At 71.1% G+C, this 14147-nt stretch overlaps 1 protein-coding gene across 1 annotated transcript in view; it reads left to right on the top strand.

Moving 5' to 3' along the window:
• The first annotated feature begins 573 nt into the window (after positions 1 to 573).
• The window catches only part of KCNH2 (potassium voltage-gated channel subfamily H member 2), a 22570-nt gene continuing 8996 nt past the window's right edge, over positions 574 to 14147 (top strand). The window contains exons 1-5 of the mRNA XM_059729278.1: positions 574 to 812; positions 1648 to 1878; positions 5829 to 5993; positions 6129 to 6575; positions 7544 to 7758. Of these exons, the coding sequence (XP_059585261.1) occupies positions 737 to 812; positions 1648 to 1878; positions 5829 to 5993; positions 6129 to 6575; positions 7544 to 7758 (1134 nt within the window). The 5' untranslated portion in view covers positions 574 to 736. The remainder of the gene's footprint in view (positions 813 to 1647; positions 1879 to 5828; positions 5994 to 6128; positions 6576 to 7543; positions 7759 to 14147) is intronic.

Raw genomic sequence — 14147 nt, 5'->3', positions numbered from 1 at the left:
GGGGTCATGCCCCTGCCCCTGGGGGGATGTCCTCTCCTGCCCCTGTGCCCTGGGGGGTCATGCCCCTGCCCCTGGGGGGATGTCTTCTCCTGCCCCTGTGCCCCGGGGGGGTCATGCCCCTGCCCCTCTACTCTGGGGGTGGGTCCTGCCCCTGCCCCTCAGGAGATGTCCTCTCTTGCCCCTGTGCCCCGGGGGGTCATGCCCCTGCCCCTGGGGGGATGTCTTCTCCTGCCCCTGTGCCCCAGGGGGGTCATGCCCCTGCCCCTCTACTCTGGGGGTGGGTCCTGCCCCTGCCCCTGGGGGGATGTCCTCTCCTGCCCCTGTGTGTGTGTGTGTGTGGGGGGGTATCCTTTCTTGCCCCCGTGCGGGGGTCCTGCCCCTGCCCCTGCCGCGGTCCCGGGGCGCGGGGCGGGGGCGGGGGCGGGGGCGCGGTGCGCGGGGCGGGCTCGGGCCGTGCGGGGCGGAGGTGCGGGATGCCCGGCGGCTCCTCCCCGGCTGCAGCCGCGCCCCGAGGCCGGGGCCGGGGCCGGGGCCGGGAGCGGGAGCGGGTGCGGGTGCGGGGCGGAGCGGGGGCGGCGCTGGTGCAGCCGCGGCCGCTGCCTAAATAAGGGACGGAGCCGGCGCGGGGCGGGCGCGGGACGCGGACAAAGCGGCGGCGGCGGCGGCAGGTGCGGGCGGCCATGGGCTAGCGGGGCCGCAGTGCGGGCCGGGCCGGGCGGGCCCATGGGCTGGCGCGATGCCGGTGCGGCGGGGGCACGTGGCGCCGCAGAACACCTTCCTGGACACCATCATCCGCAAGTTCGAGGGGCAGAGTGAGTGCGGCCGTGACCTTGGCCGGGCGCGCCTGCCTCAGTTTCCCCGCTGCGCGGCGCGGCGCGGCGGGGCGGGGCGGGGCGCGGCGGGGGCACCCCCGTGGCTGCGCTGCTGCCCCGGTGCTGCCTGTCCTGGGGGTGGCTGGGGCAGGAGCCGGGGGGGAGGGCGGCCGGCGACCCCCGGGTGCTGCACCAGGCGGCCGGCGGCCGGGGCTGGGTGGGGGCAGCTGCGGGCCCGTCGCCCGCTGTTTACCGAGCCGTGGCAGCTGGCACCGAGCAGCTGGCAGGGCCGGGGCCGCTCCAGGCGACCGAGCACCGCCGAGTAAACACGGCAAGAGGCTCTGCCGCCAGCTCGGGGCCCAGGGCAGAAAGGCCGGCGGCTGCCGGGGCCGGCAGCGAGGGGCACTGGCTTGGCAGCGATGGGCAGGGGGCTGCAGGTCGGGAGCGAGGGGCACCAGCAGGGCTGGGTGAGAGCAAAGGGGCTGCGGGTCAGGAACGAAGGGCCCTGGCAGGGCTGGGCCGCAGGGGCTGCAGGTCGGAGTCAGGGGCACTAGCGTGGCCGCGGGGCAGGAGGCTGTGGGTTGCAAGTGAGGGGCACTGGCAGGGCTGGAGTAGGCTGAGGGGTTCAGGTCGGGAGCAAAGGGCCCCGGTGGCGCTGGGCTCGGGCGGCTCTGAGCTGTGCCCTTGTGCCCTTGCCTGGCCAGGAAAGGCCCCAGCAGGACCAGGGGCTCCGGTGCGAGCAAGGCGCAGCTGTGCTGGGAGCTGTGGGGGCACAGGGGTCGTGGATCGGTGTGGCCTGCGGTGCCCGTGTGACCCCGCGCCCTGCTCCCCCCAGGCCGGAAGTTTATCATCGCCAACGCGCGGGTGGAGAACTGCGCCGTGATCTACTGCAACGACGGCTTCTGCGAGCTGTGCGGCTACACGCGGGCCGAGGTCATGCAGAAGCCCTGCACCTGCGACTTCCTGCACGGGCCCCGCACGCAGCGCAGCGCCGCCGCCCAGATCGCGCAGGCCCTGCTGGGCTCCGAGGAGCGCAAGGTGGAGATCTGCTTCTACCGCAAGGACGGTACGGCCCCGCCGCGGCGCGCCGCACGATGCTCGGACCCAGGGGCTGCTCCCGGGAGGGGACGAGCCACCACGGGGGCAGGAGTGGGTCCTGGAGCCCGGGCATGGGGGGAAGTGCCCTGCCCACCAGGCCCCAGATGAGAGCCATGGCTGTGGGGCTGGGGCTGAGGTAGCTGGTGGGCAGGTTGGGGGATGTCCCATGCCCAGCTGGACCAGGCTTTGGGGTGCACCCCCTTCCCCCACTGCCCTCCAGTCCCTGGCAGCCACCAAGCTGCAGCTGGCCCTATCCTAGGAGTCTGGGGAGGAGCTGGGCCTGGATGGGGGGCAGTGGCAGCCCCTGCATCCCTTCCCCACCCCGCCGGGGCCCCGCGCTGTGCCGCATGCCAGGTGTCTCTGCTCTCGCCGCCCGGCAGCTGCCTCTGGTCCCGGTTCCGGCGCGCGGTGTAAACAAAGCCGTTCCCAGCTGCCGGGGCCAAGGCCGGGCGCGCGGGTGGGGGAGAAGCTCTGGCTGGGGGTGCTGGAGCCTGGCAGTGGGGGCAGCTGTGCGGGCAGCTCCCACGGTGCCCAGGCTGGCGTGGCCTGTGGGCTGCAGGGGCCGTGGCGGGGCCGGCCATGCCCATGACAGGAGACCCCTTGGCAGGGTCCGGGGAGAGCAGTGCTACGACCTGCCCGGCTCGGGGCCATGCGTGTGTGGCATGTGCCCGTGCCCCATGAGGACACGTGCATGTGCAGGCTTCCCCGGTGTGCTGCCAGGACTAGGCCGTGGCTGTGCGTGCTGCTTCGTGCCGGGCTGGCGGGGCCCGCGTGTGCTGCCCCCCCGCCCCGTGCTTGGCCGCGGGCGCCTGCTGACAGCTGTATATGCTTCGCGTCTCCGGGCCGCCGGGCTCTGGCCAGCGTCAGGCAGACAGGCCGAGCGAAGCGCCGGGGGGAGGGGAGGGGAGCCGGGGCCAGGGGCAGGGGTGCGCCTGGGTGTGGGGTTGGCACCTCCCCTATCTGCGCCGTGTCCTTGGGACTCTTGCCTGGTGCCTCCACCCGTCTCTGGGGCATGTGGGTGCCACGTGGCCAGGCCGGAGCTGCCCGGGGGTTTGGTCCTGCGGGGTGCTGAGCTGCTGGCAGCCGGCTCCCAGCTCTGTGGGCTGGACTGGGGGCCACAGGGCCTGTCCAGCCAGGGCCTGGCTCTGGGACGGCGGTGGGTACGATGCCAGGCAGCTCGACCTGGCCCCGGCCCTGGCACGCCAGCCCCCGTGGGTTATCGGCCTTGTTGTGCGGATGCAGATGTGCCGGGGGAAGGCAGTGGCCATTCAGCTTTGAGCGAGTGGGGAGCCCTGGCTGGTGTCCCCTGGCTGAGCTGACCCCCAGCTCCTTGCCATCACCCGTGGCTCTGATCCTGGTGTGCGCTGTCACTGACCCGGGTAGCGTGGCCTGGGAGCTCTCCACGGCCATGAGGATGCTGGTGGCCAGGTCCCTGTGGCCTGCCTGGGCACTTGTTGATGCTGGGCACTGGGGCTGGGCACTGGCGCTTGCTGCCCTGGGGCAGGCTTGGTGCTGGGCGCTGGAGGAAGGGAGTGGGGCAGGATGGGGCTTGCAGCTGCCCCACGGCACGGCGTGGCACAGCATGGCGTGGCATGGCTCTGCCTCTCGGGCAGCGCAGGGCATCCGTAAGCTAGGGGCTCCTGCCCCCAGGCATGGTGCCTCCGCGGGCTGTGTGAGCCGTGCCAGGCGCTGACACTGCAGCAGGCGCCTGCCGTGCCGTGTCCCCGGGGAGCCGCCTCTTCCGCCGCCCAGATATTTATAGCCACGAGCTAGCAGAGCGAGCAGCCTGCCGCGGCCCGCTGCTTAACCCTTCCCTGCCTGCTGCAGCCCCCCGTCTCACTGTGGCACGGGGCGCTGGCCTCTGCAGCGGGGCTGCCCAGGGGTGTCTGGACGGGTCTGCCCTTGCAGCTAGTGCTGGCTGGGAAGGGGCCTTTCCTGGTGGGCAGCGCCGGGGTGGGGGGCATCCTGCTGCTGCCTGGGCCCGCAGCGTCTCCCCAGCTCTGGGGGGATACGATGAGGGTCTGGTGCGGCACTCGCCCCACTCCCCCACACTGCTCCCTGCCCCAGGCGGGATGGGCCCAGCCTGCGGGGACCGGGTGGCTCCTGGCACGAGGCCCTGGTGCCGGCTGCTTGCATGCCCGCTCGCCCGCCGCCCGCCCGCCCGCCGCCTGGCTCCTGCTGCGACGGCACTTGTCTGCGGGAGACGCCGCTGCCTTTTCCTGCCGCACGCGCCAAGCACCGCTCGCTGCCAGCGCTGCGGTGGGCTCCGCACACCACCCACCCGGCTCCCACATGCCTGGCACACGCTTGGCACACGCCTGCTGCCCCGCTGGGGTCCCCGGAGTGCCGGGCCCCTCTCCTGGGCATGGCCAAGGGGGCTCCCAGCGTCCAGCTGTCCCAGAGGGCATTGGGCACCCGTGACCCCTGCCCTAGGCACCCTGACCCCTGCCCCACCCCGGCTGGGATGTGCGAGGTGTCGTTGCCACCTGGTGGCCGGAGCCAGGAATGGCAGGTGCAGCTGGGACCCCCGTTTGGGGGGGTCCCGTCCTCGTCCCCGTGGCCCCTGGGTCCATTTGGCCTTGTGAGACGAACACCAGCCCCAGGCTGCGTTCCCCTCCTGCAGCCGGGGAGAGCCCAGGTGTCCAGGCTTCCCTCCCCAGCAGCCGTGCCCCACACCCCACCGTCCTTCACACCGCTGCAAAGGGCCCCGGTGTCCAGGCTCCCAAACCCCCTGGCTCTGTGTGGGTAGAGCCAGCGGGGTGTGGGGCGGGGGAGGCAGTGCTGCGGGTGGATGCTGGCTGAGCTCCATCCATCTGTCTGTCCGTCGGTCCGTCCCGGGCTCAGGTTGCAGTGCCCAGCGTGGCCCTGTACCAGGCTGAGAGCATGGGCCTGCGGATAAGGCAGGGCTGGAGGGGGGGTAGCAGAAGGGGTGAAAGGTGTGGTGCTGGGGGCAGGGGACGATGCCTTCAGCAGGGGGTGCAGAGCCGGTGCTGGGGGCCAGATCGAGGGGACGTTGGCAGCTGCGCCCCCCACACGGTGCCAGGGGCCTGCTCCTGCCCCAGGGCGCAGGGAGGGGGCTGCAGCCGCGGGTGTAGCGGCCAAAGCAGCCGGCCCCAGGGTGGCCGCGCGTTCCCGCGGTGTGGGCTGCTGCCGGCCGCAGCCTTATTTAGGCATGAAATACTCGCGCTCGGTGCCAAGGCCACGGCCCCTCCAGCCGGCGCCGCTCGCAGCCAGGTCAGGCCCTTGGTGAGTGAGGGGCCGCGCGGGGCCGGACACCGGGGTGCCCCAGGCTGGGCAGGGCCCTGCTGCAGGGAGGGGAGGGGGGGGCTGCTGCAGGGCCTGCGGTCCCTGGGGATAGGGATGGCCCCCCCTTCCCCCCCACAGCTAGGATGCAGTGACAGCTGCATGAGTGCTGTGACTGGTCCTGGCCCCGGGGGCTCCTGGGAGGGACTGGCGTGCAGAGGCTGGAGGGGCCCGGACATGTGCAAGGCTGTGGGGTGATCCCTGTGTCTCCATGTGGGGCCTTCGTGCACAGCCCCCCGGCACCTTGTCCTGCTGCGAGCCCCACCTCCCATGTCCCTCTGCCCGGGTCCTTCCCTGGGGAGGGAAGTGACGATGGAGCCGGGCACTGGCAGGACCCCCTCCCAGCGCCTGTGGGAGATGCACCCCCGCACTTCCTTGCTCACACCCGCAGCTTCCCCAGCCCTATGCCCCATGCTGGGGGCCCACACGTGTACACACCCACATGCACACGTGCACTCAGACACTTGTGTACTCACACACATGCAGCGAGCAGCAGGGAGCCCGTGGGCGGGGCGGGGCGGGGGCAGAGGGGGGGCGGACGGCCCGGCGGGGGCTGCATGTGCCCCTTCCCCATGGGGCCGCCGTGCCGGGTGCTGAGCCTGCCCCCGCCCGCAGGCAGCTGCTTCCTGTGCCTCGTGGACGTGGTGCCGGTGAAGAACGAGGATGGGGCCGTCATCATGTTCATCCTGAACTTCGAGGCGGTGCTGGAGACGGAGCACCGTGGCTCTCCCGGCAAGGACACCAACCACTGGGTCACGCCTGCCAGCTGGCTGCCAGCCGGTGAGGGTGCCGGGGTGCAGTGCGGTTGGGGGGCAGGCGCTGCCCTGCTTCTGCCCTGGCGCTGGGGTGGGCACCGGGGTCCCGGGGAGGGGGCGGGTGCTCGTGTGGCCCCTTGACGTCTCCCCCGTCCCACAGGACGCAGCAAGTCGTTCCGGTTGAAGCTGCCGGCGCTGCTGACGCTGGCGGGCAGTAAGCAGTCGCTGCCCGAGGCCGGCCCCGACGCCGTAGTCGTGGACTTCTCCAAGCACAGCAGCGAGCCCATGGGCCGCAACGAGGCCGGCTCGTCCCTGGAGCCCGCAGGCCCCGGCGGCTCTGATCCCGAGGACCAGCGGGCACTGATGGAGCTGGACGAGGCTGGGGCTGGGGACGAGAGCCCGGAGCCGCCCGTCACCCACTCGTCGCCCCGGCCCGACCGTGCCTGCACCCGGCTCGACCCCGATGCCTCCTTCTCCAACTGCAGCCTGTCACGGAGCCGGTCCCGCGAGAGCTGCTACAGCGTGCGCCGCGCCTCCTCTGTCGACGACATCGAGGCCATGCGGGCCGAGGGCGACAAACGGGGCCACGTGCGCCACGCCAGCACAGGTACCAGTGCGCACTGGGGCAGGGCTGACGCAGGGACTAGCATGCACTGGGGCGCACGTGGCTGCCAGAGCCCAAGCACCAGCAGCTGGGGGTGGCAAGGGGCCAGGTCACGGTCTGGATGTGGCCAGAGCCCCCCAGGGACCCAGTGCTGGGCATGGGAGCCGGGCTGGACATGGGCTGGGCCTGGGCACAGCAGGAGAGCGGCTGGTGTGGCCCCAGTCACATGCCCCATGTGTGACAGGTTGCTCACATGCATGTGTGCACATGAGCACACTGCTGCTGCTGCAGCTGGCATGGCTGGAGAACATACATACATGTCCAACATATGCATGTGCACATGGGCATGGGTGCTCCTGCTCCTTTTGTTACCAGAGCCTGTACATGTGTGCTGATACACACCTAGGTATGCACATGCATGTACACATGAACGTGTACTGGTGCGCCAGTCGCTGCCGGGACCTGTACATACAAGTGCACAAGCACGCCTGCCTGTTACAACACTGCCGTGCCCCTCTCCAGTTCCCAGGCCATCGCACCCTGTGCCCAATCCTCTTAGGTGCAGGATGAGGACAGGAATTGCCTAGTTAAGATCATCCTGCTAAGTACATTACTCAGGGAATAATTACATTAAGAGCCAGTGATATCCAGCAGCCATGCGCTGATCCCCTGGCACTGCACACAGCCATGCTCCGTGGGTCCCCCTCCACAGTGCAGCCCCTGGTGCCACGGGCTGGGCGTGGAGCCCATGGGACAGTCTGGGAGCCACAGCCATCACCACGATACTCCAGACCCTTCTGGTGCAGCACCCCTTCTCCTCCCACAGCCTGGAGCACCTCCCCGGGCCCATGCCCACCCATGCCTGCTTCAGTGGGCCCCCAGGGCTGCTCCCTGCACCCCATTGCACCCCACAGGGGCTGTGGAGCTCCTGCCACGTGCCCCCCACCCTGACCCCTCCCTCGGCCCTGCAGGCGCCGTGAACAACGCGCGCAGCGCCCTGCTGAACTCGACGTCGGACTCGGACCTGGTGCGGTACCGCGCCATCAGCCGCATCCCCCAAATCACCCTCAACTTCGTGGACTTAAAGGCCGACACCTTCCTGGCGACACCGTCGGGCGAGAAGGAGATCATCGCGCCCACCAAGGTTAAAGACCGCACCCACAACGTCACCGAGAAGGTCACCCAGGTGAGCCCCCCGTGGCATGGCGTGGGTGCCGAGGGCACTGTGGCGGGGGCGTCGTGGCTGTCTTGTGGCTGTGCATCCGGGCTGAGCACGTGGTCAGGGGGCTGTGCTGTGGCCAGGGATGCTGCCCCTGCCTGTCCTGCTCGTTGCATCGTGCTGGTGTCACAGGGATGCTGAGGGTCACGGAGGGGCTCCCACGGGAAGAGAGGCCAGGCTTGGTCGGTTTGGAAACAAGATGCGGAGTGGGGACAGGAGGAGGGTTTACAACGTAATGAATGGGGAAGCGGTAGTGACCAGGGGTTTATTGGGTGTTTTTCATCCACTCAGCATTTGATAGAAGCAGGATGTTGGCTGCCTGGTCCCGGACTCTCCCTGGGGCAGGTTTGGGTGCGAGGTCTGTATTATGTCCGGCTTGGTGGTGGTTTTAAGGAGAGATGATTTGTCTGGGCTGGTTTGGCTGCTGATCCTGCCTCAGGCTGGCTTGGACTCAACGTGACCTCTGCAGCTCTCTGCCAGCCCCGTGGCTCTGGGACTTTGTCCCCAGACACGGGCCCGGTATCACAGCACGAAACAAGCACGTCGTTCAGTTCACCCTGTTCTGTGTCACCCGGTGCGGCATTAACGTGTGGGACTCGTGGCCACCGGATATGGTGGGAGCTGAGAGCTCAGCCAGATTCACAAGCGGTCGGACACACGCTTGGAGGAAAGGGGCATCGGTAGCTCTGGGGCAGGGAGCGAGGGGCACGGGCTCTGCATCAGACCTGCCTGGACCTCAATGCTGGGGGCTGCAAGGGGGAGAAGAGCAGGGGAAAAACTTGCTCAGACTTGGTCACCCTCCCTTGCAGCCTCCACTCTCTGTCACCGTGTAACACAGGAGCTGGGCACGGTGCAGGCTCAGACCCGGTCTATGGCAGCTCTTGGCTTCTTATATGATCTTATGTCCGTAGGGAGCCAGGGGCTGGGGCTGTTGCTGTGGCCAGGGGCAGGGCCTGGGGGCTTTGCCACCCTCCACAGCACATGCAGGCCCTATCCTAGGAGTCTGGGGGTGTCCGAGCCCAGCTCCCGGTGCTGGCAGGGCCGTGTCTGTGCGGTGCAGCGGGGTGAGCGTGAGGCTGCCTGTGCCTGTGAACGGGGGAGCAGGGGGCTGGCGTGCATAGTGCCAGGCTCTGGCTGGCAGGAGGGTGTGGGATGCGGTGCCCTCACCTGCCCCATGGGTGCCCTGGAGCATCGGCTGGGTCACGGCAGAGCAGTGCCCACCTCCCGGCTCCACGCTGCCCCAGCATCGTGCTACAGGGGGTCCAACGGGGCCTCACCCTGGCTTCCCCGACTGGCATGCACATGAATGGGCTGGGGAGAGAGCCCGTGGTGGGTGTGGGTCCTAGCACGGCGCCTGGAGGCAGGCTCCAGCCAGTCACCCAACGGGCCTCGTGGGGGTGCTGGGGTGTAGGGGCACCGTGCTGTGGGGCGCCGGGTAAGCAGCAGGTCCTGGTTTGTGCCCTGTGTCACATGGGCTATGCCAGCTGCAGACTCCTGTCCCAGCCCCTGCAGCCGCAGCCTGCTCATAGCTGGTGCCCGTCGGTCCCCGGGGAGCCGTGCTGGGTGCGGGCTGCACTGGGTGGGCTGCGGGGAAGCAGCATGGCCAGTGCCCTGGGGATGGGGCTGCTTAGGGGCTGGAGGTCCTGCCTAGGGGCACGGGGGGGTGGGCTGCATGGGGGAGAAGCCCGCCCTTGCCCATGGCTCCCAGGCCCTGGCTGCTGTGCAGAGGGCTGGTGGGGAGGGGGGAAGCATCCTTGGTGCTGCTCCTTGGCATCCTGCCCTAATCCCCGCCGACCAGCTGCCACTGTGTAAGCACCATCTGCCTGCCCGGCTCTGCCTGAATCTGCCCCCTGACAGGGAGAGCTGCTTGGGGATGCAGCCCGCTGCCCCTGGCATGTGGTTCTGCGAGCTGCCCACACTTGGAGGCACCCACATGGGCTCCCTGTTGCTCCATGGGTATGTGCCCGCAGGGACAGGTCTCTGCATTGCCGCCCTCCTGCTGTCCATGGCCCTCGACGGCCGCAGCCGCGTGGTTAATTGGTGTCAGTAATCCCTGCAAACCACCCTGCTAATCCCCTCCTTCGCAGTCCCACGCAGCACCAGGCCCAATGCCCAAGCTCCCGTCGCCCAGGGCTGGGCACGGTGCCACCCAGGCCTGGAGAAAGAGGAGGCATTGCAGGCCCCTGGCCTTTCTGGTGCCCCAGTTTGGGGCAGGTGGGAGGCTGGCATGGCTGTGGCTGTGCCCGGGGCACCGGGCATGTGGGCGGGGGCCTGGCTGGCGTGGCAGAGGCGTGAGCAGATGGCTGCAGCGTGCGGGCAGGGTGCCAGGACAACGCAGAGGGTTTATAGCCGCCATCACTCAGGCCGCGGCGGACGGGGCTCCACAGGCTGTGAATCACCGCAGTGACGGCCTCCAAACACGGCGCGCCCGGGCTCCCCGCGCCTGTCAAGGTCGCTGCGTCCCTGGGCAGTAGCGGGGTCCCTGCTGGGCTGGTATTGGGGTGACCCATTGGGGCAGCATCGGGACATCCTGCGGTGTCTGGGACCCGTCTGGGGCCTGTGTGGCCAGGCCATGGGCACGTGTGTGACCTGGAGGCCATAGGGGGAAGTGGGAGCAGCTCCTGGGGGCCCACGGCCTTAGTCCAGGGAGGGGCAAGTGCTCCCCTGTAGCCCCCTGCCCGCACCCTGCGGTTGGCCCTTGGGGGGCTTCTGGGCCTGCTCCTCCGAGCAGGGGGGTCGTGTGGGCTGGGGCCAGGGCAGGGGCAGCTCAGGGAGGCATGACGTGTCCCCGCGCCCGGGCTCCCCCGCCCGCCCCCGCCCTCCGCCGGAGCCAGGGATGCCGCCAGCCAGCTGGCATGGGATGAGTCACCTCGGTAGCCAGTGCCAGGAGCCTGCAGCACCCTGTGTGTCATGGGGGGGGGGCTTCCCTTGCCCCCCCCCGGCCCTGGGGGGGGGCTGTCCTCAAGTTGTGGGGGGGCCACAGGGCTCCTGGGCTCCCTTCCCACTCTGGGGGGCAGTGGGGGCTGGTGCTGGGGGTCCAGGACTCCTGGGTTCTGCCCCTAGCCCCGGGGAGGGGCACTGGGGCTGGTGCTGGGGTCCAGGACTCCCCAGGGAGTTCCCCCCCTCCCCCCCCCCGCGCGGGGCCGGAGGACGCGGGTGCCTCCCGGGAGGAGCCTGCGACACTGGGCAGAGCCAAGGAGGCGGGAGCGGAGGCGCCGGCAGCTCGAGCCGCGGGGCCGCCCGGGGTGGGCACGGCCGGGCAGTGCCCCCGGGGGTGGCGTGCGCAGGCGGCCCGGCCATGGGGTGAGGGTGCGGGGGGCCATGTCCCCGGGCCGCACGGACGGCGCGGGCCCCCCCGAGGGTGCGCAGCGGGGTGCCCGGGTGCGCCGCGCCGTCCGCATCTCCAGCCTGGTGGCCCAGGAGGTAGGTGGGCAGGGGGCTGCGCCGGGGCAGGGGCAGCCGGCTGGGCTGGGGGTGCTGGGGGGCTGCAGCTCAGGGCCCCTGGGCTGGGTGCTCCATTCCCCACGGCCCCCCGGACCCACCCCGGGAGGGCGCTGCCGTGGCGACGGGCTCCCAGGGGGTTTCCCCCTCCGCCTGCCGGGTCCCGACGGACGGCGGTGGGGGGGAGGCTGTCCCCCACGTGCCCCATCTGCTCCATCCCGGCCGGGCCGGGCTGGGGTGGCGGCCGCAGGGCGCGGAGGGGGTGCAGGTGCCGGGGGCTGCCCCCCGCTCCGGCACTCCCCGGCCTGTGCTGGCCGGGCTGGGGGCCACCGGGCAGCCGCCGTGGTCTGGGGCTGGGGGTCCCTGGGGCTGGGCACAGCGGGGCCCGCGGGGCCCAGGCCGGCGGGGTGCCCTGGATGCTGGCTGCCGGCCTGGGCGTGCGTGGCACTGGGCCGAGGCCACCCGGGGTGCTGCGGGCGCCGGTGCCGGCCTCCCTGGCTCCTCGGCGGTAGGAGCCCCGAGGGCAGGTCCCGCGGGACGCATCCCGCGCGCGGCGGGACCCGACCGTGGTCGGTCGTGTCGGCCGCGGTGTCCGTGCCGCGGGTCCCGGGGGTGCTGGGCTGGTCCGGCGAGCGTGGGCGCTGCCCCTGCCCGAGCCTTGGTTTCGGGGGGGTCCGGGCCGGGTCTCCCGTGCTGCGGGACTCGGACACGGCGGCAGTGGCAGGTGTGGGGCACGGGGTTGCTGGGGGTGCCGGGGTGTGGGGTCGCTCTGGGTGTTGGGTGTGGGGTCCAGGGTCGTGCCGGGTGCCGGGGTGTGGGGCACGGGGTTGCTGTGGGTGCCGGGGTTGCTCTGGGTGTTGGGTCCAGGGTCGTGCCGGGTGTGGGGTGCGGGGGTCGCCGCGCCGTGGGTGCGAGGTGCGGTGCCTGTGGGCGCGGGCGGGGGTTTCCCGCGTGGGCGCCGCGCATCTCCCTGGCGGGGCCGGCGTTGGGCGCCGGGTGCTCGGAGCTGCAGCCACGGCTGCCGCGGGTGTCCCCGTCCCGGCCGCGCGAGCTCCGGCCCGGGCCGCAGGGAGGAGCCGGGGCGGTCACGTCGGGGCGCGAGACCCCCGGGCTCGACCTGGCCCCGTCCCCCCTCGCCCCCCGGGCCGGAGGAAGGAGCTGGGGCGCTTCTCCCGCACCGGGGCACCCCTCCCTCCCTCCCGCCGCTGCGGGGGCGCGGCGCCAGCGGGACCCCCGGGTCCAGCCGTCCGGCCTTGGCCTTGGCCGGGCTCTGGCGCCCCCTGCCGTCCCTCGGGGGCACCGCGGCGTGGGGTGGGCTGGACCCCCACCCCCAAGAGCCGTGGAGGCCGGCCGGGCCGGCGGGGAGGGGAGGGGACGCCTGCTCCGTGCTGAGAGCGGCCGGACCTGGCCGGGACCCGGGACCCGGGGGACAGCTCGGGGGCTGGAGGCCGGGGCAGCATCTGGGCAGGCTCTCCCCCCCCCCCCCCCCCCCCATGAGCATCCCTCGCTGTGGTCCTGGTCATGCGCCGCTGGGGCCCGACGCCGCGCTGAGGGGCTGCTGGCCGGGCCGGGGGCACTGGGAGCAGTGGGCAGGGAGACCCTGCCCCAGCCCCCCAGCCCGGGGGCCGTGTCCTGGGCAGACGGAACCTGCCGCGCTCCACCCCAGAAGCAGCTGCATCTCGGGCTCCTGTGCAGGAGGCGTCGGGGCTGGGGGGCAGGGAAGCAGGGGGGCGCAGCCGGCGGTATCCCCTGCTCCCCCAGCTGCCCCTTCCCCTGCCAGGGCCGACTCCAGGCCGGGGCTTGTCCCAATTTATGGATAATTTTAGCGGCCCGGCTGGATCCAGGCTAAAAATGGAACAGAGGTTGAGCCAGCTGCTCTCTCTTAAAGGGACAGTGCGACCGCTCCTCTCTCCACTGGGCATTGCAGACCTGGCGGGCGGGGCGGGGGGGGCAGGGGGGGCAGGGGGCAGAGCTGGGGGCAACCATTGGCCTGAACCCAGGGCCCCAACTCGTGTGCATGTGCCACGCGTATGCACATGTATGCCTGACCTGGCCAAGGCGTGTGCCCCCAGCCCCAGGCACATGCCTTGGCTGTGCTAGGCATATGTGTGGGGACAAGCTCTGCCCCCCCACAACTGGGGAAGCAGCCCCAGCCCAGACTGGGGCAGGTGCTGGAGCCAGAGGAGTGAGGCCAGGAGCCCCCATGTGCGCACATGTGCAGCCGTGTTCAACACGCATGCGCAACACCCCACTCCCCCACCTGGTCCCAGGCGTGCGGCTGTACACGCTGCACAGGCCTGTCTCCCCCATGCACCAGATCAGAGCGGCACACATGCCTGCACATGCTTGCACACGTCTTGGCAGGCATGCACGTGCATGGGCTGTTGCACCTGGGCTGGAGCAGATGCACACCTGGGCACGTGGACATCTGTACACTGGCATGCACACACAGCAGCTCTGCCCGTGGCTGAGCACGCTGCAGGCCCCATGCTGTGATCCAGCTGCCCCAGGCCCCAAGGTGGACACGGACACACGTGTGTCAGGACTGCCCGTGCTCCCCCACACCTGTGCCAGTTGCTCTGCAGGGGGGCTGGCAATGGAGACCGCACCCCAGGCACCCATGGCAGTGCCAGTGCCCCAGGCCCCTCTGCACGGGTGCTGTCTCTCTGTGCCCGCCCCCCTGTGCAGCCTGGCTGTGTCAGGGTTAACACGGGGGGGGGTGCCCGGTGGCCTGAGGCTCCATCTCTGTGGAGCGGGGCAGGCTGGGTAAAGTTTCCGCCCCAATAATTCGGTGTGGCACGTGGTCCCCACCCCCCCACCCTCAGCTGCTGCTCACTCCATCGTCCGTCCATCCTTGCCGGGGTCCCTGCTGCGGTGCCAGGCGCCGAGCCGGTGCCCATGGGCACAGCGTGAGG

Source organism: Alligator mississippiensis, chromosome 5 (genome assembly GCF_030867095.1).
Source record: "Alligator mississippiensis isolate rAllMis1 chromosome 5, rAllMis1, whole genome shotgun sequence".
In the NCBI taxonomy this organism is placed as follows: domain Eukaryota; kingdom Metazoa; phylum Chordata; order Crocodylia; family Alligatoridae; genus Alligator; species Alligator mississippiensis.
The sequence above is the reverse complement of the archived record's forward strand: the minus strand, read 5'-3'. Positions and strand labels throughout refer to the sequence as shown.